General features: G+C 49.6%; 1 protein-coding gene across 1 annotated transcript in view; it reads right to left on the bottom strand.

Annotated features, from left to right (window-relative positions):
• LOC110528375 overlaps nt 1-27,428 on the bottom strand; it is a 52,127-nt gene continuing 24,699 nt past the window's right edge. The window contains exons 2-6 of the mRNA XM_021610396.2: nt 14,212-14,471; nt 13,896-14,007; nt 3,965-4,060; nt 3,049-3,563; nt 1-2,859 (exon numbers count right to left, since the gene is read on the bottom strand). Coding sequence (XP_021466071.2) covers nt 1,416-2,859; nt 3,049-3,563; nt 3,965-4,060; nt 13,896-14,007; nt 14,212-14,471 — 2,427 coding nt within the window. The 3' untranslated portion in view covers nt 1-1,415. The remainder of the gene's footprint in view (nt 2,860-3,048; nt 3,564-3,964; nt 4,061-13,895; nt 14,008-14,211; nt 14,472-27,428) is intronic.

Here is a 27,428-nt window from a genome sequence, read left to right as displayed (position 1 = left end):
TAAGTTTTAATGACTCCTATGTGTATGTAAATTTCCAACTTCAACTGTATATATATATATATAATCTCTCTCTCTCTCTGTTGTTCCTTTCTTTCTTATTTCTTCTGCCTCTCTCTGCTCCACACCAGACAGGTGTGAGTCCTACTTGCTGTGTGTGTAAGAATCACATGCACGCTGAGTGAGTGTGTGAGAAACACACACAGTGCATTAAGGTGTGTGATCCTGCAGCCTCAGTAATGATGAGTGCTGATAACGCTACACAAAAAGCAAATCCCACCTCTGATCACACCTTTCATTTCAGTTATCAATGATAGTATGAGTAGTACCTACCACAGTGACTTTAGTTAACATTTGCTGCATAGCCCTGACATAAGCCTGCATAACCCTGACATAAGCGTACATAACCCTGACATAATCCTGTATAACCCTGTCATAAGCCTATTTGACATCTGACCCCTATCTATTGATCAATTAAGTGAGAAACAAAATGTGACAGACATTAGAGCATGACACCACACCACCAGTGTTGTACCCTAGCGTTGTTCCGTACGTTCCATAATGAATATGTACTAAACAACAACAGCCCCGACCTCCAGAGACCTCCAGCAACAAACCACTAACCCCTGGCCAGCTCAGCCTACACCATCTACTCTGCAGTACCTATCTCTGGAACAACCACTTCAGAATACAGAATGAATACCTCAATAGACATGCAATGTAAACATCATTCCAATGATAGGATGGGTTGCGTTAGTTGTTGTGCAATCAAGAGTACCAGGTAGTTTGAGCACGATCACATCCGGTAGCAAAATCTTCTACTGCAGCACCATTCCCCTTTCAGACTGTCAATGGGATCTCTGTTACAAAAACACATTGATTGTGTAGGGTGGTTATCAATCCACAGAGTTCTCCACTAGCTTTGTTGTGGCATCTCTCCAGTAAGCTGCTGTTTTCTGGTGGATTCTCTTACAATGCAGCATTGCTTTTAGAAATCTCAATCACAACTTTAGTTGAGGCATAAAAGTCAAAATGTAAGAGTTTCATCAATGTCACCAGGCAGCATTTTTGCACTCAAAAGACACCCAAAGATAAAATCAACAAAAATGACATGATATTATATTGTGTTTCAAACTGATTCACAAACCCCATGAGCATGAGGTAGCCATACATGGTGCAGACACACACACAGACCGATCCTCTCTCACACAGACACACAGATTGTAATAGATACACACTTGCAGTGCGTTGCAGTAGTCAGTAAGAAGGTCTGACACATACACACACTTTGTCAGAGGTGCTGTACATTGGTGACACACACTTATATACTCACACGCATACACTTACCCTCAAACAAATGTATTGTCCATGGTGCTTTATGGTGGAAAAACACACAGACATACACGCAGAGACACACTCTATACAGTAGTCACAGTCAGTAGTGAGCTGGGACAGAGGGACATCTCCTCCCCGGTGCCCAGCCTCGTCCCATGAGTGAGCAGCTCCTCCACCGTTGTCCAATCATCTAACAGCTTCCTGTTCCTCAGACGACTCAACTTCTTTTGGCTGAGCTCCAGCACCGTGCTGCACCGGTTGTCTCCCAAAGACCCTCCCCCTCCAGACATAGCCTCTCCTTCTCGGATAACTCCTCCCCTCTGTCCACCCATAGCTCCTCCTCTTGTGTTGACCCCTGTATCTCTCATAGATCCCGATCCTCCATTGGCTCCTGGCCTCGTGTAAGCCTGCTGCCCTCTGGCCTGCTGTTGTTGTTGCTGCTGTTGTTTCTGTTCGCGGGCCAGTAGGAGGTGCTCCCGTCTCTCAGTGCGGCTCCAGTACCTCCCCCTCATCACCTCCTGGCTCTCCTCATCTGTACTCATCCCGCTGCGCTCGTCCGCTAGCCGCGATGCCCGGTCACGGAGAATCTGGTTCCTCACAGCCCTTGGGTTAGGGTTAGGAAGGTTGGTGTTAGGGGTAGTATCAAGGTTGTGGTTAGGGTTGGAGCCCATCCTGGACACTCCAACGACCCCAGATCCGAACGCAGTGTGGCTCTCCAGGGTGCTGTAGAGGCCCCCACCACCCCCGGACCCCTGGCGGGACAGACGGTTGGCTGGTTTAGGCCATGTCTCATGGATGTCCATGGATGTCTGGGGAGGGTGGCTGAGGGTGTGGAAGTGGTGCATCTCTCTTCCTCTCTCTCTTTCCCGCTCTTTTTCTTTCTCTTGTTCTCGTTCTCTTTCTTGCTCTCTTTCTTTCTCTCTTTCTCGTTCTCTTTCTTGCTCTCTTTCTCGCTCCCTCTCTCTTTCTCTCTCTCGCTCCCTCTCCCACACTGGTAGGTCTGTCATGAAGCTCCTCTCCTGCTGCCTCCTGTCATTAACCAGCTGGTCATGACCTCCACTATTGTCCCAGTAATGTCCCCTGGGTAAGGGCATGGCCCCTCTGTGTTCCCCCGGAGAGGTTGCATGGTGCAGAGGTGAGGGGGCAAGTCCTGCTGGGTGTCTGAGCACTAGTTCTGGTTCTCCCTCTTCAGGCAGGCCCAGCTCCAGGCCTCTAAGTGAAGCTACTCCACAGTGCTGCAGGGTGGCGTAAGAGGGGGAGGACGGGTGACTGGCCCGTCTGACACGCTCCTGGGGTGGAGCCCGGTGGTGCAGGGTCCTGCTTCTCCTCAGCTGACCCTCTGAGCTGGAGCCCTGGTGCTGCAGCAGAAGCCTGTGGTGACCGGAGGGGGTACTGCAGGTGGAGAGGACAGGGGCGTGGACAGAGAGGGGGCCAGGGGTGTGCTGGGGGTTGAAGAGGGAGCCACTGCTGGAGCTGTGTTTGCCCAGACAGGGACGATCCGCTTTCCGGAACTGGACAGACGACACCCTGAAGAAACAGAAAACTATTAGACACAGAAGCGATAAATACAATGGTACCGTGGTGAACAACCTGCATTATCATCGTTGAACCCTGGACTGAGAACACTTTGAAGATGGGGTTTGGATGGTTATGGATCATGTTATCATGATAAGCTATGATAATCACAGTGATGTTAGTCTGGTGATAAGCTCCTACCTGAAGAGTCCTCGGGGTGGAGGGCCCATGGATGGAGCAGTCAGGCCAGGCGTGAGGCAGGAGTGCTGGGGCTGCATGGTCAGTGCCTCAGGGATGGCCTCCAGCAGCTCTCTGTGGTTCTTCTGCCAGCTGTCGCGGCGCTCCCGTGCACACACCTCCCCTTGGTGGTGCAGACGAGCATTGTACAGGCGCATGCGTTTCTCTAACAGCCTCTGGAAACGGCGGAACTCTCCGGTGCTCACGCTATAGAAGCCAGAGTCACTCAGCTCAGACGAGATGAAGGATTCAGAGGACGGAGACCCACCACCTCCACCCCCTCCTCCACTGACCAGCAGGCCCCCACCGGAGCCTCCTCCCCTGGGGTGACACTCCTCCAGACCCCCTTCCTCAGTCTCCAGGCCAGAGAGGTCTCCCTGGTGCAGGCTACCGTCGGTCCAGCCCAGGCCGCTGTCCAGCTCATGGTGGAGAGGTAGGTAGCCCAGAGGTTTCTCCAACATATAGTCCTCATCCTCAGTCTGAAGGAGAGAGAGAGAACACAGTCACACACACATACAGTATGTAGATATACAGTACACAGACACGTATATAGATATACAGTACATAGACACACACAGTATGTAGATATACAGTACACAGACACACATACAGTATGTAGATATACAGGACACAGACACACATACAGTACGTAGATATACAGGACACAGACACACATACAGTACGTAGATATACAGTACATAGACACACAGTATGTAGATATACAGGACACAGACACACATACAGTACGTAGATATACAGGACACAGACACACATACAGTACGTAGATATACAGTACATAGACACACACAGTATGTAGATATACAGTACACAGACACACATACAGTACGTAGATATACAGTACACAGACACACATACACACCTGGCTGTGGAAACTGCTGGGCTCCTCAAGGTTGGTGTTGCAGCAGCCGGTCAAACAGCTCTGATCCCTTGGAACACGATGGTCCAGCTCTCGGTCCTTAGGGAGAGAGAGAGAAAGAGCGGTTAATCAATGTTTAACTAACTGTAAATAATGTGTGTGTACGTGAATAAACAAGCATTTCATTTTTTATGCTTATTCTAGAACTTTGGTTATGTAATTCAAATGTTCATCCAGCCTCTCTCCCCCAAAAATATCCCTAAAATATCCCTATGTTATGAAGAGTCCTGATTATTAAGTATGGCCTTTAATGGAACTGCATCACATGCTGTAGGTTTGCAATCCAGATTGACTGAACTGAGGCTTGTGTCTTGCAGCAGTGGTTAAATCAGTCTGTAGACAGTAAATGTTTGTAGATGGGAGAGAGGAGTGTGTTTTTCCCTCTGTCTCTCTAAGCTGAGCATCCTTCCATTCTCCAAGGGGATTTCATTAGGCACAGCTCACATTCCACCCACTGAACACGTGAGTTCTGTTTATGACTGTGTGACTGTGTGATGTAGATGTACATGTGGTGGTGATTTAGATGTACACGTGGTGGTGATTTAGATGTACATGTGGTTGTGATTTAGATGTACATGTGGTGGTGATTTAGATGTACATGTGGTGGTGATTTAGATGTACATGTGGTGGTGATGTAGATGTACATGTGGTGGTGATTTAGATGTACACGTGGTGGTGATTTAGATGTACATGTGGTGGTGATTTAGATGTACATGTGGTGGTGATGTAGATGTACATGTGGTGGTGATTTAGATGTACATGTGGTGGTGATTTAGATGTACATGTGGTGGTGATTTAGATGTACATGTGGTGGTGATTTAGATGTACATGTGGTGGTGATTTAGATGAACACGTAGTGGTGATTTAGATGTACATGTGGTGGTGATTTAGATGTACACGTGGTGGTGATTTAGATGTACATGTGGTGGTGATTTAGATGTACATGTGGTGGTGATTTAGATGTACATGTGGTGGTGATTTAGATGTACATGTGGTGGTGATTTAGATGTACATGTGGTGGTGATTTAGATGTACACGTGGTGGTGATTTAGATGTACATGTGGTGGTGATTTAGATGTACATGTGGTGGTGATGTAGATGTACATGTGGTGGTGATTTAGATGTACATGTGGTGGTGATGTAGATGTACATGTGGTGGTGATTTAGATGTATATGTGGTGGTGATTTAGATGTACACGTGGTGGTGATTTAGATGTACACGTGGTGGTGATGTAGATGTACATGTGGTGGTGATTTAGATGTACATGTGGTGGTGATTTAGATGTACATGTGGTGGTGATTTAGATGTACATGTGGTGGTGATGTAGATGTACACGTGGTGGTGATTTAGATGTACATGTGGTGGTTATGTAGATGTACACGTGGTGGTGATTTAGATGTACACGTGGTGGTGATTTAGATGTACATGTGGTGGTGATTTAGATGAACACGTGGTGGTGATGTAGATGTACATGTGGTGGTGATTTAGATGTACACGTGGTGGTGATTTAGATGTACACGTGGTGGTGATTTAGACGTACATGTGGTGGTGATTTAGATGTACATGTGGTGGTGATTTAGATGTACATGTGGTTGTGATTTAGATGTACATGTGGTGGTGATTTAGATGTACATGTGGTGGTGATTTAGATGTACATGTGGTGGTGATTTAGATGTACATGTGGTGGTGATTTAGATGTACATGTGGTGGTGATTTAGATGTACATGTGGTGGTGATTTAGATGTACATGTGGTTGTGATTTAGATGTACACGTGGTGGTGATTTAGATGTACATGTGGTGGTGATGTAGATGTACATGTGGTGGTGATTTAGATGTACATGTGGTGGTGATTTAGATGTACATGTGGTTGTGATTTAGATGTACACGTGGTGGTGATTTAGATGTACACGTGGTGGTGATGTAGATGTACACGTGGTGGTGATTTAGATGTACATGTGGTTGTGATTTAGATGTACATGTGGTGGTGATTTAGATGTACATGTGGTGGTGATTTAGATGTACATGTGGTGGTGATTTAGATGTACATGTGGTGGTGATTTAGATGTACATGTGGTTGTGATTTAGATGTACATGTGGTGGTGATTTAGATGTACATGTGGTGGTGATTTAGATGTACATGTGGTGGTGATTTAGATGTACATGTGGTGGTGATTTAGATGTACACGTGGTGGTGATTTAGATGTACATGTGGTGGTGATTTAGATGTACATGTGGTGGTGATTTAGATGTACACGTGGTGGTGATTTAGATGTACATGTGGTGGTGATTTAGATGTACACGTGGTGGTGATTTAGATGTACACGTGGTGGTGATTTAGATGTACATGTGGTGGTGATGTAGATGTACACGTGGTGGTGATTTAGATGTACACGTGGTGGTGATGTAGATGTACACGTGGTGGTGATTTAGATGTACACGTGGTGGTGATTTAGATGTACACGTGGTGGTGATGTAGATGTACACGTGGTGGTGATGTAGATGTACACGTGGTGGTGATTTAGATGTACATGTGGTGGTGATTTAGATGTACATGTGGTGGTGATTTAGATGTACACGTGGTGGTGATTTAGATGTACACGTGGTGGTGATTTAGATGTACACGTGGTGGTGATTTAGATGTACATGTGGTGGTGATTTAGATGTACATGTGGTGGTGATGTAGATGTACATGTGGTGGTGATTTAGATGTACATGTGGTGGTGATGTAGATGTACATGTGGTGGTGATTTAGATGTACACGTGGTGGTGATTTAGATGTACATGTGGTGGTGATTTAGATGTACATGTGGTGGTGATGTAGATGTATATGTGGTTGTGATTTAGATGTACATGTGGTGGTGATGTAGATGTACATGTGGTGGTGATGTAGATGTACATGTGGTGGTGATGTAGATGTACATGTGGTGGTGATTTAGATGTACATGTGGTGGTGATGTAGATGTACATGTGGTGGTGATTTAGATGTACACGTGGTGGTGATTTAGATGTACATGTGGTGGTGATTTAGATGTACACGTGGTGGTGATTTAGATGTACATGTGGTGGTGATGTAGATGTACATGTGGTGGTGATTTAGATGTACATGTGGTTGTGATTTAGATGTACACGTGGTGGTGATTTAGATGTACACGTGGTGGTGATTTAGATGTACACGTGGTGGTGATGTAGATGTACATGTGGTGGTGATTTAGATGTACATGTGGTGGTGATTTAGATGTACATGTGGTGGTGATTTAGATGTACACGTGGTGGTGATTTAGATGTACATGTGGTGGTGATTTAGATGTACACGTGGTGGTGATTTAGATGTACATGTGGTGGTGATTTAGATATACATGTGGTGGTGATGTAGATGTACATGTGGTGGTGATTTAGATGTACATGTGGTGGTGATGTAGATGTACATGTGGTGGTGATTTAGATGTACACGTGGTGGTGATTTAGATGAACATGTGGTGGTGATGTAGATGTACATGTGGTTGTGATTTAGATGTACATGTGGTGGTGATGTAGATGTACATGTGGTTGTGATTTAGATGTACATGTGGTGGTGATGTAGATGTACATGTGGTGGTGATGTAGATGTACATGTGGTGGTGATTTAGATGTACATGTGGTGGTGATGTAGATGTACATGTGGTTGTGATTTAGATGTACATGTGGTGGTGATGTAGATGTACATGTGGTGGTGATGTAGATGTACATGTGGTGGTGATTTAGATGTACATGTGGTGGTGATGTAGATGTACATGTGGTGGTGATTTAGATGTACACGTGGTGGTGATTTAGATGTACATGTGGTGGTGATTTAGATGTACACGTGGTGGTGATTTAGATGTACATGTGATGTAGATGTACATGTGGTGGTGATGTAGATGTACACGTGGTGGTGATTTAGATGTACACGTGGTGGTGATTTAGATGTACATGTGGTGGTGATTTAGATATACATGTGGTGGTGATTTAGATGTACACGTGGTGGTGATTTAGATATACATGTGGTGGTGATTTAGATGTACACGTGGTGGTGATTTAGATATACATGTGGTGGTGATTTAGATGTACATGTGGTGGTGATTTAGATGTACATGTGGTGGTGATTTAGATATACATGTGGTTGTGATTTAGATGTACATGTGGTGGTGATTTAGATGTACATGTGGTGGTGATGTAGATGTACACGTGGTGGTGATGTAGATGTACATGTGGTGGTGATTTAGATGTACACGTGGTGGTGATTTAGATGTACATGTGGTGGTGATGTAGATGTACATGTGGTGGTGATTTAGATGTACATGTGGTGGTGATGTAGATGTACACGTGGTGGTGATGTAGATGTACATGTGGTGGTGATTTAGATGTACATGTGGTGGTGATTTAGATGTACACGTGGTGGTGATTTAGATGTACATGTGGTGGTGATTTAGATGTACATGTGGTTGTGATTTAGATGTACATGTGGTGGTGATTTAGATGTACATGTGGTGGTGATGTAGATGTACATGTGGTTGTGATTTAGATGTACATGTGGTGGTGATTTAGATGTACATGTGGTGGTGATGTAGATGTACATGTGGTGGTGATTTAGATGTACACGTGGTGGTGATTTAGATGTACATGTGGTGGTGATTTAGATGTGGTTGTGATTTAGATGTACATGTGGTGGTGATGTAGATGTACATGTGGTGGTGATGTAGATGTACACGTGGTGGTGATTTAGATGTACATGTGGTGGTGATTTAGATGTACATGTGGTGGTGATGTAGATGTACATGTGGTGGTGATTTAGATGTACATGTGGTGGTGATGTAGATGTACATGTGGTTGTGATTTAGATGTACATGTGGTGGTGATTTAGATGTACATGTGGTGGTGATGTAGATGTACATGTGGTGGTGATTTAGATGTACACGTGGTGGTGATTTAGATGTACACGTGGTGGTGATTTAGATGTACATGTGGTGGTGATTTAGATGTACACGTGGTGGTGATGTAGATGTACATGTGGTGGTGATTTAGATGTACATGTGGTGGTGATTTAGATGTACATGTGGTGGTGATGTAGATGTACATGTGGTGGTGATTTAGATGTACAGGTGGTGGTGATTTAGATGTACACGTGGTGGTGATTTAGATGTACATGTGGTTGTGATTTAGATGTACACGTGGTGGTGATTTAGATGTACACGTGGTGGTGATTTAGATGTACATGTGGTGGTGATGTAGATGTACACGTGGTGGTGATTTAGATGTACACGTGGTGGTGATGTAGATGTACACGTGGTGGTGATTTAGATGTACACGTGGTGGTGATTTAGATGTACACGTGGTGGTGATGTAGATGTACACGTGGTGGTGATGTAGATGTACACGTGGTGGTGATTTAGATGTACATGTGGTGGTGATTTAGATGTACATGTGGTGGTGATTTAGATGTACACGTGGTGGTGATTTAGATGTACACGTGGTGGTGATTTAGATGTACACGTGGTGGTGATTTAGATGTACATGTGGTGGTGATTTAGATGTACATGTGGTGGTGATGTAGATGTACATGTGGTGGTGATTTAGATGTACATGTGGTGGTGATGTAGATGTACATGTGGTGGTGATTTAGATGTACACGTGGTGGTGATTTAGATGTACATGTGGTGGTGATTTAGATGTACATGTGGTGGTGATGTAGATGTATATGTGGTTGTGATTTAGATGTACATGTGGTGGTGATGTAGATGTACATGTGGTGGTGATGTAGATGTACATGTGGTGGTGATTTAGATGTACATGTGGTGGTGATGTAGATGTACATGTGGTGGTGATTTAGATGTACACGTGGTGGTGATTTAGATGTACATGTGGTGGTGATTTAGATGTACACGTGGTGGTGATTTAGATGTACATGTGGTGGTGATGTAGATGTACATGTGGTGGTGATTTAGATGTACATGTGGTTGTGATTTAGATGTACACGTGGTGGTGATTTAGATGTACACGTGGTGGTGATTTAGATGTACACGTGGTGGTGATGTAGATGTACATGTGGTGGTGATTTAGATGTACATGTGGTGGTGATTTAGATGTACATGTGGTGGTGATTTAGATGTACACGTGGTGGTGATTTAGATGTACATGTGGTGGTGATTTAGATGTACACGTGGTGGTGATTTAGATGTACATGTGGTGGTGATTTAGATATACATGTGGTGGTGATGTAGATGTACATGTGGTGGTGATTTAGATGTACATGTGGTGGTGATGTAGATGTACATGTGGTGGTGATGTAGATGTACATGTGGTGGTGATTTAGATGTACATGTGGTGGTGATGTAGATGTACATGTGGTTGTGATTTAGATGTACATGTGGTGGTGATGTAGATGTACATGTGGTGGTGATGTAGATGTACATGTGGTGGTGATTTAGATGTACATGTGGTGGTGATGTAGATGTACATGTGGTGGTGATTTAGATGTACACGTGGTGGTGATTTAGATGTACATGTGGTGGTGATTTAGATGTACACGTGGTGGTGATTTAGATGTACATGTGGTGGTGATGTAGATGTACATGTGGTGGTGATGTAGATGTACACGTGGTGGTGATTTAGATGTACACGTGGTGGTGATTTAGATGTACATGTGGTGGTGATTTAGATATACATGTGGTGGTGATTTAGATGTACACGTGGTGGTGATTTAGATATACATGTGGTGGTGATTTAGATGTACACGTGGTGGTGATTTAGATATACATGTGGTGGTGATTTAGATGTACATGTGGTGGTGATTTAGATGTACATGTGGTGGTGATTTAGATATACATGTGGTTGTGATTTAGATGTACATGTGGTGGTGATTTAGATGTACATGTGGTGGTGATGTAGATGTACACGTGGTGGTGATGTAGATGTACATGTGGTGGTGATTTAGATGTACACGTGGTGGTGATTTAGATGTACATGTGGTGGTGATGTAGATGTACATGTGGTGGTGATTTAGATGTACATGTGGTGGTGATTTAGATGTACATGTGGTGGTGATGTAGATGTACATGTGGTGGTGATTTAGATGTACATGTGGTGGTGATTTAGATGTACACGTGGTGGTGATTTAGATGTACATGTGGTGGTGATTTAGATGTACATGTGGTTGTGATTTAGATGTACATGTGGTGGTGATTTAGATGTACATGTGGTGGTGATGTAGATGTACATGTGGTTGTGATTTAGATGTACATGTGGTGGTGATTTAGATGTACATGTGGTGGTGATGTAGATGTACATGTGGTGGTGATTTAGATGTACACGTGGTGGTGATTTAGATGTACATGTGGTGGTGATTTAGATGTGGTTGTGATTTAGATGTACATGTGGTGGTGATGTAGATGTACATGTGGTGGTGATTTAGATGTACATGTGGTGGTGATGTAGATGTACATGTGGTGGTGATTTAGATGTACACGTGGTGGTGATTTAGATGTACATGTGGTGGTGATTTAGATGTACACGTGGTGGTGATTTAGATGTACATGTGGTGGTGATGTAGATGTACATGTGGTGGTGATGTAGATGTACACGTGGTGGTGATTTAGATGTACACGTGGTGGTGATTTAGATGTACATGTGGTGGTGATTTAGATATACATGTGGTGGTGATTTAGATGTACACGTGGTGGTGATTTAGATATACATGTGGTGGTGATTTAGATGTACACGTGGTGGTGATTTAGATATACATGTGGTGGTGATTTAGATGTACATGTGGTGGTGATTTAGATGTACATGTGGTGGTGATTTAGATATACATGTGGTTGTGATTTAGATGTACATGTGGTGGTGATTTAGATGTACATGTGGTGGTGATGTAGATGTACACGTGGTGGTGATGTAGATGTACATGTGGTGGTGATTTAGATGTACACGTGGTGGTGATTTAGATGTACATGTGGTGGTGATGTAGATGTACATGTGGTGGTGATTTAGATGTACATGTGGTGGTGATTTAGATGTACATGTGGTGGTGATGTAGATGTACATGTGGTGGTGATTTAGATGTACATGTGGTGGTGATTTAGATGTACACGTGGTGGTGATTTAGATGTACATGTGGTGGTGATTTAGATGTACATGTGGTTGTGATTTAGATGTACATGTGGTGGTGATTTAGATGTACATGTGGTGGTGATGTAGATGTACATGTGGTTGTGATTTAGATGTACATGTGGTGGTGATTTAGATGTACATGTGGTGGTGATGTAGATGTACATGTGGTGGTGATTTAGATGTACACGTGGTGGTGATTTAGATGTACATGTGGTGGTGATTTAGATGTGGTTGTGATTTAGATGTACATGTGGTGGTGATGTAGATGTACATGTGGTGGTGATGTAGATGTACACGTGGTGGTGATTTAGATGTACACGTGGTGGTGATTTAGATGTACATGTGGTGGTGATTTAGATGTACATGTGGTGGTGATGTAGATGTACATGTGGTGGTGATTTAGATGTACATGTGGTGGTGATGTAGATGTACATGTGGTGGTGATTTAGATGTACATGTGGTGGTGATTTAGATGTACATGTGGTGGTGATGTAGATGTACATGTGGTGGTGATTTAGATGTACACGTGGTGGTGATTTAGATGTACACGTGGTGGTGATTTAGATGTACATGTGGTGGTGATTTAGATGTACACGTGGTGGTGATGTAGATGTACATGTGGTGGTGATTTAGATGTACATGTGGTGGTGATTTAGATGTACATGTGGTGGTGATGTAGATGTACATGTGGTGGTGATTTAGATGTACACGTGGTGGTGATTTAGATGTACACGTAGTGGTGATTTAGATTTGGTTACTTTTATTCATGCAGCATAGCATCCTGGCTGTTTGGGCCTGAGCAATCAGGATTGTCTGTGTGTACTGTATTTGTATGTGTACGTCTGTGTGTGAGTGTGTGTGAGTGCATGTGTGTGTATAGTTCCACTCAGGTCTCAGATGCTTGGTGGTAGCATGTATAATTCCAGACTGGGTTGGCTGCTCCATTTTTTTTAAAGGCATTTTGCCATTAAAGCCTTAATCCCCGAACTTCAAGGTGCTTTTCCTCCAAGAGAGACTCCAATATGGACACAGGTCTTTTGGACGTTAGCCCTGATTCAGACCAAACAGTTGCAATCTGGATTCTATTCAGTCAAAAAGGTTATCCGGATGTCTACGGTTTATTCCACATACACACACACACAAACAAACAAACAAACAAACCTGGAGAAGTAAGCCCTGAACCTCCTCTAGTGCAGTCCCCTGTTCAGAGCCTTGTGTACACTCTGACCTTCAGAGCCATACAGCCCACCACTACACCCACACAAGCTTCCCAGTGTTGTTTATTTAACATGACAGTTTTCTTCAATAGAAGATGTATTTCCATCCTCTCAATGGACAGAACAACACAGACACACAGTATGCTGTAGTTCTAGCTACTTCCGTCACATGTACTGTACCATACAATACAGTGGGTCAATTCTATTGGCTTTATTATCACCAGTGACAGAATAAGTCATATCAGTCACAATAATTAGTGGGGTGCAGGATTTAACACTGGTGTAAGGCCTTTAATTGATGTGTCTTGTAACTGATACAGGTACTGAGTGATGAATGGTGGTACACTCACAGAGTGCCCACATTTGTAGACCTTACTATAGGGTAGGGCTTTGGCTGGCAACATCAAGGGATTATCTTTCATTCAAAACTAAATGGCATCCTCCTACTACTACTACTACTACTAGTGTGTGTGTGTGTGTGTGTGTGTGTGTGTGTGTGTGTGTGTGTGTGTGTGTGTATGTGTTTTGTCTCACCTGGTAGCCCAGTGGATCCATGTCCTCTATGTCTCGTGGAGCGTTGGGCAGGTACTCATATCTCCCGTTGTCACGGTGATCACGAGGCAGACTCATGTGGCTGCAGTAGTGTCTGAGAGAAAGAGAGAGGGAGAGAAGTCGAGTCAATAAATCTAACATTTAGTGGGGTAAGATATTACTGAATTTTATAGACATCTGAAGTGTGTGTGTGTGTGAGAGAGAGAGTGTGTTAGCGTGTGTTAGCGTGTGTGTGTGTGTTAGCGTGTGTGTGTGTGTGTGTGTGTGTGTGTGTGTGTGTCTCTATCTTTGACTCTACCCGTCCGGGTTGACCCTGGACATTGTCTCGGCTGCTGTGACCCCCAGACTGTGCAGGGCCAGGTGGGGGGCCAAGGGGAGGGGCTCCCAGTGTCTTTCCGTCTGTGTGCTGCAGTCCTGTAAGCCATAACCCCTCCCACGCCGGCCCTTGATCTGCAGCGTGATTGGGTGCTCATAGGCAGCCAGGATTCTAAGAGCATCCCGTTTGCTCAGGTGAGAAAGATCCCGTTTAGTCAGGTAACTCAGATCCCGCCCACTGACCTGTGAGGAGACACAGAGACAGACAGATGACATCCTATTCCCCATATAGTGCACCAGGGATGCATTGTGGGGGTTCAGAGGTGACTCATCTACTCTGGAGAACACTCAAAACAAGGGAGGGGATGCAGAGATGAAAACTAAAGGGTTACAACCCAAGACGAGAAACAAAACATTTGGGATTCGATACCTGGCGTTGTACCTGATGCCAAGCATAGCACCAGAGCCATACCACTAGAGCTGTGAGCTAACAACACATGACCCAACCCAACCAGAGTGACAGTTGTACACAGCATTTCAGAACTACTCCCTATCACTAACATGACTCACCACCTACTACAGTACACACACAACTACAGAGACAGCACAGGAGGCTGGTGAGGGGAGGACGGATCCTAATAATGGTAGGAATGAAGTTAATGGAATGGTATCAACCACGTTGTAACCATGTGTGGGATGTGTTTGACACCATTCCACTTGCTCCATTCCAGCCATTACTATGAGCCTGTCCTTCCCAATTAAGGTGCCACCAGCCACCTGGAAGAGACAGAGCGAGAGAGAAAGTATTTACTATGTAGATTACAGAGAGAGTACTGTGTGCGTGCCATATTTCTCTGTGAGGGTAACTGAAAAATGTGTTGTATTCAAACACAGTCTCTCTCTCAGTCAAGAGAGGAGAGGAGACTGGGCATCACCCCACGACAGAAAGAGAGAGAGGAGAGGAGACTGGGCATCACCCCACGACAGAAAGAGAAAAAGAGAGGAGAGGAGACTGGGCATCACCCCACGACAGAAAGAGAGAGAGGAGAGGAGACTGGGCATCACCCCACGACAGAAAGAGAGAGAGGAGAGGAGACTGGGCATCACCCCACGACAGAAAGAGAGAGAGGAGAGGAGACTGGACATCACCCCACGACAGAAAGAGAGAGAGGAGAGGAGACTGGGTATCACCCCACGACAGAAAGAGAAAAAGAGAGGAGAGGAGACTGGCCATCACCCCATGACAGAAAGAGAGAGAGGAGAGGAGACTGGGCATCACCCCATGACAGAAAGAGAGAGAGGAGAGGAGACTGGACATCACTCCACAACAGAAAGAGAGAGAGGAGAGGAGAGGAGACTGGGTATCACTCCACGACAGAAAGAGAGAGAGGAGAGGAGACTGGACATCACTCCACGACAGAAAGAGGGAGAGGATTGGAGACTGGGTATCACTCCACGACAGAAAGAGAGAGAGGAGAGGAGACTGGGCATCACCCCACGACAGAAAGAGAAAAAGAGAGGAGAGGAGACTGGGCATCACCCCACGACAGAAAGAGAGAGAGGAGAGGAGACTGGGCATCACCCCACGACAGAAAGAGAGAGAGGAGAGGAGACTGGACATCACCCCACGACAGAAAGAGAGAGAGGAGAGGAGACTGGGCATCACCCCACGACAGAAAGAGAAAAAGAGAGGAGAGGAGACTGGGCATCACCCCACGACAGAAAGAGAGAGAGGAGAGGAGACTGGGCATCACCCCACGACAGAAAGAGAGAGAGGAGAGGAGACTGGGCATCACCCCACGACAGAAAGAGAGAGAGGAGAGGAGACTGGACATCACCCCACGACAGAAAGAGAGAGAGGAGAGGAGACTGGGTATCACCCCACGACAGAAAGAGAAAAAGAGAGGAGAGGAGACTGGCCATCACCCCATGACAGAAAGAGAGAGAGGAGAGGAGACTGGGCATCACCCCATGACAGAAAGAGAGAGAGGAGAGGAGACTGGACATCACTCCACAACAGAAAGAGAGAGAGGAGAGGAGACTGGATATCACCCCACAACAGAAAGAAAGAGAGGAGAGGAGAATGGGCATCACCCCATGACAGAAAGAGAGAGAGGAGAGGAGACTGGACATCATTCCACAACAAAGAGAGAGGAGAGGAGACTGGGCATCACCCCATGGCAGATAGAGAGATTGTGAAAGGAGGGGAGACGGAAGGAGGAGAGCAGAGGAGAAGGGAGCAGAGGAGAGGCGAAGGGAGCAGAGGTGAGGAGAGGAGAAGAGAGAAGGGAGCAGAGGTGAGGAGAAGAGAAGAGAGGAGGGAGCCGAGGTGAGGAGAGGAGAAGAGAGGAGGGAGCAGAGGTGAGAAGAGGAGAAGAGAGAAGGGAGCAGAGGTGAGGAGAAGAGAAGAGAGGAGGGAGCAGAGGTGAGGAGGTGAGAAGAGAGAAGGGAGCAGAGGTGAGGAGAAGAGAGAAGAGATTAGAGGTGAGGAGAAGGGAGCAGAGGTGAGGAGGTGAGAAGAGAGAAGGGAGCAGAGGTGAGGAGGTGAGGAGGAGAGAAGGGAGCAGAGGTGAGGAGAGGAGAAGAGAGAAGGGAGCAGAGGTGAGGAGAGGAGAAGAGAGAAGGGAGCAGAGGTGAGGAGAGGAGAAGAGAGAAGGGAGCAGAGAAGAGAGAAGGGAGCAGAGGAGAAGAGAGCAGAGGTGAGGAGAGAAGAAGGGAGCAGAGGTGAGGAGAGGAGAAGAGAGAAAGGAGCAGAGGAGAAGAGAGAAGGGAGCAGAGGAGAGGAGAAGAGAGAAGGGAGCAGAGGAGAGGAGAGGAGAAGAGAGAAGGGAGCAGAGGTGAGGAGAGGAGACGAGAGAAGGGAGCAGAGGTGAGGAGAAGAGAGAAGGGAGCAGAGGTGAGGAGAGGAGAAGAGAGAAGGGAGCAGAGGTGAGGAGAGGAGAAAAGAGCAGGGAGCAGAGGTGAGAAGAGAGAAGGGAGCAGAGGTGAGGAGAAGAGAAGAGAGGAGGGAGCAGAGGTGAGGAGGTGAGAAGGGAGCAGAGGTGAGGAGAGGAGAAGAGAGAAGGGATTAGAGGTGAGGAGAAGGGAGCAGAGGTGAGGAGGTGAGAAGAGAGAAGGGAACAGAGGAGAGGAGAAGAGAGAAGTGAGCAGAGGAGAGGAGAAGAGAGAAGGGAGCAGAGGGGATGAGATGAGAAGAGAGGAGGGAGCAGAGGTGAGAAGGGAGCAGAGGAGAGGAGAAGAGAGAAGAGAGGTGAGGAGAGGAGAAGGGAGCAGAGGTGAGGAGAGGAGAACAGAAGGGAGCAAAGGGGAGGAGAGGAGAGAAGGGAGCAGAGGGGAGGAGAGGAGAAGAGAGGAGGGAACAGAGGTGAGGAGAGGAGAAGAAAGGAGGGAGCAGAGGTGAGGAGAGGAGAAGAGAGAAGGGAGCAGAGGAGAGGAGAAGAGAGAATTGAGCAGAGGTGAGGAGAGGAGAAGAGAGGAGGGAACAGAGGTGATTAGAGGAGAAGAGAGAAGGGAGGTGAGGTGAGGAGAGGAGATGAGAGTATGGAGCAGAGGTGAGGAGAGGAGAAGAGAGAAGGGAGCAGAGGTGAGGAGAGGAGAAGAGAGAAGGGAGCAGAGGGGAGGAGAGTCGAAGAGAGAAGGGAGCAGAGGGGAGGAGAGTCGAAGAGAGAAGGGTGCAGAGGTGAGGAGAGGAGAAGAGAGGAGGGAACAGAGGTGAGGAGAGGAGTAGAGAGGAGGGAGCAGAGGGGAGGAGAGGAGAAGAAAGGAGGGAGCAGAGGAGAGGAGAAGAGAGAAGGGAGCAGAGGTGAGGAGAGGAGAAGAGAGAAGGGAGCAGAGGTGAGGAGAGGAGAAAAGAGCAGGGAGCAGAGGTGAGAAGAGAGAAGGGAGCAGAGGTGAGGAGAAGAGAAGAGAGGAGGGAGCAGAGGTGAGGAGGTGAGAAGGGAGCAGAGGTGAGGAGAGGAGAAGAGAGAAGGGATTAGAGGTGAGGAGAAGGGAGCAGAGGTGAGGAGGTGAGAAGAGAGAAGGGAACAGAGGAGAGGAGAAGAGAGAAGTGAGCAGAGGAGAGGAGAAGAGAGAAGGGAGCAGAGGGGATGAGATGAGAAGAGAGGAGGGAGCAGAGGTGAGAAGGGAGCAGAGGAGAGGAGAAGAGAGAAGAGAGGTGAGGAGAGGAGAAGGGAGCAGAGGTGAGGAGAGGAGAACAGAAGGGAGCAAAGGGGAGGAGAGGAGAGAAGGGAGCAGAGGGGAGGAGAGGAGAAGAGAGGAGGGAACAGAGGTGAGGAGAGGAGAAGAAAGGAGGGAGCAGAGGTGAGGAGAGGAGAAGAGAGAAGGGAGCAGAGGAGAGGAGAAGAGAGAATTGAGCAGAGGTGAGGAGAGGAGAAGAGAGGAGGGAACAGAGGTGATTAGAGGAGAAGAGAGAAGGGAGGTGAGGTGAGGAGAGGAGATGAGAGTATGGAGCAGAGGTGAGGAGAGGAGAAGAGAGAAGGGAGCAGAGGTGAGGAGAGGAGAAGAGAGAAGGGAGCAGAGGGGAGGAGAGTCGAAGAGAGAAGGGAGCAGAGGGGAGGAGAGTCGAAGAGAGAAGGGTGCAGAGGTGAGGAGAGGAGAAGAGAGGAGGGAACAGAGGTGAGGAGAGGAGTAGAGAGGAGGGAGCAGAGGGGAGGAGAGGAGAAGAGAGAAGTGAGCAGAGGTGAGGAGAGGAGAAGAGAGGAGGGAGCAGAGGTGAGGAGAAGAGAGGAGGGAGCAGAGGGGAGAAGAGAGAAGCGAGCAGAGGTGAGGAGAGGAGAAGAAAGGATGGAGCAGAGGTGAGGAGAAGAAAGGATGGAGCGGAGCAGAGGTGAGGAGAGGAGAAGAAAGGAGGGAGCAGAGGGGAGGAGAGGAGAAGAGAGAAGGGAGCAGAGGTGAGGAGAAGAGAAGAGAGGAGGGAGCAGAGGTGAGGATGTGAGAAGAGAGAAGGGAGCAGAGGTGAGGAGAGGAGAAGAGAGAAGGGAGCAGAGGGGAGGAGAAGAGAGGAGAGAGAAGGGAGAAGAGGAGACGAGAAGAGAGAAGAGAGCAGATGTGAGGAGAGGAGAAGAAAGGAGGGAGCAGAGGTGAGGAGAGGAGAAGAGAGAAGGGAACAGAGGTGAGGAGAGGAGAAGAGAGAAGGGAGCAGAGGTGAGGAGAGGAGAAGGGAGCAGAGGTGAGGAGAGGAGAAGAGAGGAGGGAGCAGAGGAGAAGAGAGAAGGGAGCAGAGGTGAGGAGAAGAGAAGAGAGGAGGGAGCAGAGGTGAGAAGGTGAGAAGAGAGAAGGGAGCAGAGGAGAGGAGAGGAGAAGAGAGAAGGGAGTAGAGGTGAGGAGGTGAGAAGAGAGAAGGGAGCAGAGGTGAGGAGGTGAGAAGAGAGAAGGGAGCAGAGGAGAGGAGGTGAGACGAGAGAAGGGAGCAGAGGCGAAGAGAGAAGGGAGCAGAGGTGAGGAGAGGAGAAGAGAGAAGGGAGCAGAGGAGAGGAGAAGAGAGAAGGGAGCGGAGGAGAGGAGAAGAGAGAAGGGAGCAGACGTGAGGTGAGGAGAAGAGAGAAGGGAGCAGAGGTGAGGAGAGGAGAAGAGAGAAGGGAGCAGAGGTGAGGAGAGGAGAAGAGAGGAGGGAGCAGAGGTGAGGAGAGGAGAAGAGAGAAGGGAGCAGAGGTGAGGATAGGAGACGAGAGAAGGGAGCAGAGGAGAAGAGAGAAGAGAGCAGAGGTGAGGAGAGGAGAAGAAAGGAGGGAGCAGAGGTGAGGAGAAGAGAAGAGAGGAGGGAGCAGAGGTGAGGAGAGGAGAAGAGAGAAGGGAGCAGAGGTGAGGAGAGGAGAAGAGAGAAGGGAGCGGAGGTGAGGAGAGGAGAAGAGAGAAGGGAGCAGACGTGAGGTGAGGAGAAGAGAGAAGGGAGCAGAGGTGAGGAGAGGAGAAGAGAGAAGGGAGCAGAGGTGAGGAGAGGAGAAGAGAGGAGGGAGCAGAGGTGAGGAGAGGAGAAGAGAGAAGGGAGCAGAGGTGAGGATAGGAGACGAGAGAAGGGAGCAGAGGAGAAGAGAGAAGAGAGCAGAGGTGAGGAGAGGAGAAGAAAGGAGGGAGCAGAGGTGAGGAGAAGAGAAGAGAGGAGGGAGCAGAGGTGAGGAGAGGAGAAGAGAGAAGGGAGCAGAGGTGAGGAGAGGAGAAGAGAGAAGGGAGCAGAGGTGAGGAGAGGAGAAGAGAGAAGGGAGCAGAGGTGAGGAGAGGAGAAGAGAGAAGGGAGCAGAGGTGAGGAGAGGAGAAGAGAGGAGGGAGCAGAGGTGAGGAGAGGAGAAGAAAGGAGGGAGCAGAGGTGAGGAGAAGAGAAGAGAGGAGGGAGCAGAGGTGAGGAGAGGAGAAGAGAGAAGGGAGCAGAGGTGAGGAGAGGAGAAGAGAGAAGGTAGCAGAGGTGAGGATAGGAGACGAGAGAAGGGAGCAGAGGGGAGGAGAGGAGAAGAGAGCAGAGGTGAGGAGAGGAGAAGAAAGGAGGGAGCAGAGGAGAGGAGAAGAGAGAAGGGAGCAGAGGGGAGGAGATGAGAAGAGAGAAGGGAGCAGAGGTGAGGATAGGAGACGAGAGAAGGGAGCAGAGGTGAGGAGAGGAGAAGATAGAAGGGAGCTGAGGAGAGGAGAAGAGAGAAGGGAGCAGAGGTGAGGAGAGGAGAAGAAAGGAGGGAGCAGAGGTGAGGAGAGGAGAATAGAGGAGGGAGCAGAGGGGAGGAGATGAGAAGAGAGAAGGGAGCAGAGGTGAGGAGAGGAGACGAGAGAAGGGAGCAGAGGTGAGGAGAGGAGAAGAGAGAAGGGAGCAGAGGTGAGGAGAGGAGAAGAGAGAAGGGAGCAGAGGTGAGGAGAGGAAAAGAAAGGAGGGAGCAGAGGTGAGGAGAGAAGAAGAGAGGAGGGAGCAGAGGGGAGGAGATGAGAAGAGAGAAGGGAGCAGAGGTGAGGAGATGAGAAGAGAGAAGGGAGCAGAGGTGAGGATAGGAGACGAGAGAAGGGAGCAGAGGAGAGGATAGGAGAAGAGAGAAGGGAGCAGAGGTGAGAAGGGAGCAGAGGTGAGGAGAGGAGAAGAAAGGAGGGAGCAGAGGTGATGAGAGAAGGGAGCAGAGGTGAGGAGAGGAGAAGAGAGAAGGGAGCAGAGGGGAGGAGAGGAGAAGAGAAGAGGGAGCAGAGGAGAAGAGAGAAGGGAGCAGAGGTGAGGAGAGGAGAAGGGAGCAGAGGAGAGGAGAAGAATGGATTGAGCAGAGGTGAGGAGAGGAGAGAGGGGAGGAGAGGAGAAGAGAGAAGGGAGCAGAGGTGAGGAGAGGAGAAGAGAGAAGGGGGCAGAGGTGACGAGAGGAGAAGAAAGGAGGGAGCAGAGGGGAGGAGAGGAGGGAGCAGAGGGGAGAAGAGAGAAGGGAGCAGAGGTGATGGGAGCAGAGGAGAGGAGAAGAGAGAAGGGAGCGGAGGTGAGGAGAGGAGAAGAGAGAAGGGAGCAGACGTGAGGTGAGGAGAAGAGAGAAGGGAGCAGAGGTGAGGAGAGGAGAAGAGAGAAGGGAGCAGAGGTGAGGAGAGGAGAAGAGAGGAGGGAGCAGAGGTGAGGAGAGGAGAAGAGAGAAGGGAGCAGAGGTGAGGATAGGAGACGAGAGAAGGGAGCAGAGGAGAAGAGAGAAGAGAGCAGAGGTGAGGAGAGGAGAAGAAAGGAGGCGGCAGAGGTGAGGAGAAGAGAAGAGAGGAGGGAGCAGAGGTGAGGAGAGGAGAAGAGAGAAGGGAGCAGAGGTGAGGAGAGGAGAAGAGAGAAGGGAGCAGAGGGGAGGAGAGGAGAAGAGAGCAGAGGTAAGGAGAGGAGAAGAAAGGAGGGAGCAGGGGAGAGGAGAAGAGAGAAGGGAGCAGAGGTGAGGAGAGGAGAAGAGAGGAGGGAGCAGAGGTGAGGAGAGGAGAAGAGAGAAGGGAGCAGAGGTGAGGATAGGAGACGAGAGAAGGGAGCAGAGGGGAGGAGAGGAGAAGAGAGCAGAGGTGAGGAGAGGAGAAGAAAGGAGGGAGCAGAGGAGAGGAGAAGAGAGAAGGGAGCAGAGGAGAGGAGATGAGAAGAGAGAAGGGAGAAGAGGTGAGGATAGGAGACGAGAGAAGGGATCAGAGGTGAGGAGAGGAGAAGATAGAAGGGAGCAGAGGTGAGGAGAGGAGAAGAGAGAAGGGAGCAGAGGTGAGGAGAGGAGAAGAAAGGAGGGAGCAGAGGTGAGGAGAGGAGAAGAGAGGAGGGAGCAGAGGGGAGGAGATGAGAAGAGAGAAGGGAGCAGAGGAGAGGAGACGAGAGAAGGGAGCAGAGGTGAGGAGAGGAGAAGAGAGAAGGGAGCAGAGGTGAGGAGAGGAGAAGAGAGAAGGGAGCAGAGGTGAGGAGAGGAAAAGAAAGGAGGGAGCAGAGGTGAGGAGAGAAGAAGAGAGGAGGGAGCAGAGGGGAGGAGATGAGAAGAGAGAAGGGAGCAGAGGTGAGGAGATGAGAAGAGAGAAGGGAGCAGAGGTGAGGATAGGAGACGAGAGAAGGGAGCAGAGGAGAGGATAGGAGAAGAGAGAAGGGAGCAGAAGAGAGAAGGGAGCAGAGGTGAGGAGAGGAGAAGAAAGGAGGGAGCAGAGGTGATGAGAGAAGGGAGCAGAGGTGAGGAGAGGAGAAGAGAGAAGGGAGCAGAGGGGAGGAGAGGAGAAGAGAAGAGGGAGCAGAGGGGAGGAGAGGAGGGAGCAGAGGGGAGAAGAGAGAAGGGAGCAGAGGTGATGGGAGCAGAGGTGTGGAGAGGAGAAGAGAGGAGGGAGCAGAGGTGAGGAGAGGAGAAGAGAGAAGGGAGCAGAGGTGAGGATAGGAGACGAGAGAAGGGAGCAGAGGGGAGGAGAGGAGAAGAGAGCAGAGGTGAGGAGGGATTAGAAGAGAGCAGAGGTGAGGAGAGGAGAAGAAAGGAGGGAGCAGAGGAGAGGAGAAGAGAGAAGGGAGCAGAGGTGAGGAGATGAGAAGAATGGATTGAGCAGAGGTGAGGAGAGGAGGGAGCAGAGGGGAGGAGAGGAGAAGAGAGAAGGGAGCAGAGGTGAGGAGAGGAGAAGAGAGAAGGTGGCAGAGGTGACGAGAGGAGAAGAAAGGAGGGAGCAGAGGGGAGGAGAGGAGGGAGCAGAGGGGAGAAGAGAGAAGGGAGCAGAGGTGATGGGAGCAGAGGTGTGGAGAGGAGAAGAGAGGAGGGAGCAGAGGTGAGGAGAGGAGAAGAGAGAAGGGAGCAGAGGTGAGGATAGGAGACGAGAGAAGGGAGCGGAGGGGAGGAGAGGAGAAGAGAGCAGAGGTGAGGAGAGGAGAAGAGAGCAGAGGTGAGGAGAGGAGAAGAAAGGAGGGAGCAGAGGAGAGGAGAAGAGAGAAGGGAGCAGAGGGGAGGAGATGAGAAGAGAGAAGGGAGCAAAGGTGAGGATAGGAGACGAGAGAAGGGAGCAGAGGTGAGGAGAGGAGAAGATAGAAGGGAGCAGAGGTGAGGAGAGGAGAAGAGAGAAGGGAGCAGAGGTGAGGAGAGGAGAAGAAAGGAGGGAGCAGAGGTGAGGAGAGGAGAAGAGAGGAGGGAGCAGAGGGGAGGAGATGAGAAGAGAGAAGGGAGCAGAGGTGAGGAGAGGAGACGAGAGAAGGGAGCAGAGGTGAGGAGAGGAGAAGAGAGAAGGGAGCAGAGGTGAGGAGAGGAGAAGAGAGAAGGGAGCAGAGGTGAGGAGAGGAAAAGAAAGGAGGGAGCAGAGGTGAGGAGAGAAGAAGAGAGGAGGGAGCAGAGGGGAGGAGATGAGAAGAGAGAAGGGAGCAGAGGTGAGGAGATGAGAAGAGAGAAGGGAGCAGAGGTGAGGATAGGAGACGAGAGAAGGGAGCAGAGGAGAGGATAGGAGAAGAGAGAAGGGAGCAGAGGTGAGAAGAGAGAAGGGAGCAGAGGTGAGGAGAGGAGAAGAAAGGAGGGAGCAGAGGTGATGAGAGAAGGGAGCAGAGGTGAGGAGAGGAGAAGAGAGAAGGGAGCAGAGGGGAGGAGAGGAGAAGAATGGATTGAGCAGAGGTGAGGAGAGGAGGGAGCAGAGGGGAGGAGAGGAGAAGAGAGAAGGGAGCAGAGGTGAGGAGAGGAGAAGAGAGAAGGGGGCAGAGGTGACGAGAGGAGAAGAAAGGAGGGAGCAGAGGGGAGGAGAGGAGGGAGCAGAGGGAGAAGAGAGAAGGGAGCAGAGGTGATGGGAGCAGAGGTGTGGAGAGGAGAAGAGAGAAGGGAGCAGAGGGGAGGAGAGGAGAAGAGAAGAGGGAGCAGAGGAGAGGAGAAGAGAGAAGGGAGCAGAGGTGAGGAGAGGAGAAGGGAGCAGAGGTGAGGAGAGGAGAAAAAATAATTGAGCAGAGGCGAGGAGAGGAGGGAGCAGAGGGGAGGAGAGGAGAAGGGAGCAGAGGTGAGGAGAGGAGAAGAGAGAAGGGGGCAGAGGTGACGATAGGAGAAGAAAGGATGGAGCAGAGGTGAGGAGAGGAGGGAGCAGAGGGGAGAAGAGAGAAGGGAGCAGAGGGGAGAAGAGAGAAGGGAGCAGAGGGGAGGAGAGGAGAAGAGAGAAGGGAGCAGAGGTGAGGAGAGGAGAAGAGAGGAGGGAGCAGAGGGGAGGAGAAGAGAGAATGGAGCAGAGGTGAAGAGAGGAGAAGAAAGGAGGGAGCAGAGGAGAGGAGAAGAGAGGAGGGAGCAGAGGAGAGGAGGAGAGAGAAGGGAGCAGAGGAGAGGAGAGGAGAAGAGAGAAGGGAGCAGAGGGGAGGAGAGTCGAAGAGAGAAGGGAGCAGAGGGGAGGAGAGTCGAAGAGAGAAGGGTGCAGAGGTGAGGAGAGGAGAAGAGAGGAGGGAACAGAGGTGAGGAGAGGAGTAGAGAGGAGGGAGCAGAGGGGAGGAGAGGAGAAGAGAGAAGTGAGCAGAGGTGAGGAGAGGAGAAGAGAGGAGGGAGCAGAGGTGAGGAGAAGAGAGGAGGGAGCAGAGGGGAGAAGAGAGAAGCGAGCAGAGGTGAGGAGAGGAGAAGAAAGGATGGAGCAGAGGTGAGGAGAAGAAAGGATGGAGCGGAGCAGAGGTGAGGAGAGGAGAAGAAAGGAGGGAGCAGAGGGGAGGAGAGGAGAAGAGAGAAGGGAGCAGAGGTGAGGAGAAGAGAAGAGAGGAGGGAGCAGAGGTGAGGATGTGAGAAGAGAGAAGGGAGCAGAGGTGAGGAGAGGAGAAGAGAGAAGGGAGCAGAGGGGAGGAGAAGAGAGGAGAGAGAAGGGAGAAGAGGAGACGAGAAGAGAGAAGAGAGCAGATGTGAGGAGAGGAGAAGAAAGGAGGGAGCAGAGGTGAGGAGAGGAGAAGAGAGAAGGGAACAGAGGTGAGGAGAGGAGAAGAGAGAAGGGAGCAGAGGTGAGGAGAGGAGAAGGGAGCAGAGGTGAGGAGAGGAGAAGAGAGGAGGGAGCAGAGGAGAAGAGAGAAGGGAGCAGAGGTGAGGAGAAGAGAAGAGAGGAGGGAGCAGAGGTGAGAAGGTGAGAAGAGAGAAGGGAGCAGAGGAGAGGAGAGGAGAAGAGAGAAGGGAGTAGAGGTGAGGAGGTGAGAAGAGAGAAGGGAGCAGAGGTGAGGAGGTGAGAAGAGAGAAGGGAGCAGAGGAGAGGAGGTGAGACGAGAGAAGGGAGCAGAGGCGAAGAGAGAAGGGAGCAGAGGTGAGGAGAGGAGAAGAGAGAAGGGAGCAGAGGAGAGGAGAAGAGAGAAGGGAGCGGAGGAGAGGAGAAGAGAGAAGGGAGCAGACGTGAGGTGAGGAGAAGAGAGAAGGGAGCAGAGGTGAGGAGAGGAGAAGAGAGAAGGGAGCAGAGGTGAGGAGAGGAGAAGAGAGGAGGGAGCAGAGGTGAGGAGAGGAGAAGAGAGAAGGGAGCAGAGGTGAGGATAGGAGACGAGAGAAGGGAGCAGAGGAGAAGAGAGAAGAGAGCAGAGGTGAGGAGAGGAGAAGAAAGGAGGGAGCAGAGGTGAGGAGAAGAGAAGAGAGGAGGGAGCAGAGGTGAGGAGAGGAGAAGAGAGAAGGGAGCAGAGGTGAGGAGAGGAGAAGAGAGAAGGGAGCGGAGGTGAGGAGAGGAGAAGAGAGAAGGGAGCAGACGTGAGGTGAGGAGAAGAGAGAAGGGAGCAGAGGTGAGGAGAGGAGAAGAGAGAAGGGAGCAGAGGTGAGGAGAGGAGAAGAGAGGAGGGAGCAGAGGTGAGGAGAGGAGAAGAGAGAAGGGAGCAGAGGTGAGGATAGGAGACGAGAGAAGGGAGCAGAGGAGAAGAGAGAAGAGAGCAGAGGTGAGGAGAGGAGAAGAAAGGAGGGAGCAGAGGTGAGGAGAAGAGAAGAGAGGAGGGAGCAGAGGTGAGGAGAGGAGAAGAGAGAAGGGAGCAGAGGTGAGGAGAGGAGAAGAGAGAAGGGAGCAGAGGTGAGGAGAGGAGAAGAGAGAAGGGAGCAGAGGTGAGGAGAGGAGAAGAGAGAAGGGAGCAGAGGTGAGGAGAGGAGAAGAGAGGAGGGAGCAGAGGTGAGGAGAGGAGAAGAAAGGAGGGAGCAGAGGTGAGGAGAAGAGAAGAGAGGAGGGAGCAGAGGTGAGGAGAGGAGAAGAGAGAAGGGAGCAGAGGTGAGGAGAGGAGAAGAGAGAAGGTAGCAGAGGTGAGGATAGGAGACGAGAGAAGGGAGCAGAGGGGAGGAGAGGAGAAGAGAGCAGAGGTGAGGAGAGGAGAAGAAAGGAGGGAGCAGAGGAGAGGAGAAGAGAGAAGGGAGCAGAGGGGAGGAGATGAGAAGAGAGAAGGGAGCAGAGGTGAGGATAGGAGACGAGAGAAGGGAGCAGAGGTGAGGAGAGGAGAAGATAGAAGGGCTGAGGAGAGGAGAAGAGAGAAGGGAGCAGAGGTGAGGAGAGGAGAAGAAAGGAGGGAGCAGAGGTGAGGAGAGGAGAATAGAGGAGGGAGCAGAGGGGAGGAGATGAGAAGAGAGAAGGGAGCAGAGGTGAGGAGAGGAGACGAGAGAAGGGAGCAGAGGTGAGGAGAGGAGAAGAGAGAAGGGAGCAGAGGTGAGGAGAGGAGAAGAGAGAAGGGAGCAGAGGTGAGGAGAGGAAAAGAAAGGAGGGAGCAGAGGTGAGGAGAGAAGAAGAGAGGAGGGAGCAGAGGGGAGGAGATGAGAAGAGAGAAGGGAGCAGAGGTGAGGAGATGAGAAGAGAGAAGGGAGCAGAGGTGAGGATAGGAGACGAGAGAAGGGAGCA

This window comes from Oncorhynchus mykiss, chromosome 7 (genome assembly GCF_013265735.2).
Source record: "Oncorhynchus mykiss isolate Arlee chromosome 7, USDA_OmykA_1.1, whole genome shotgun sequence".
NCBI lineage: Eukaryota > Metazoa > Chordata > Actinopteri > Salmoniformes > Salmonidae > Oncorhynchus > Oncorhynchus mykiss.
Note: the sequence above shows the minus strand (reverse complement) of the source record. Positions and strands in the feature narration are given on the sequence as shown.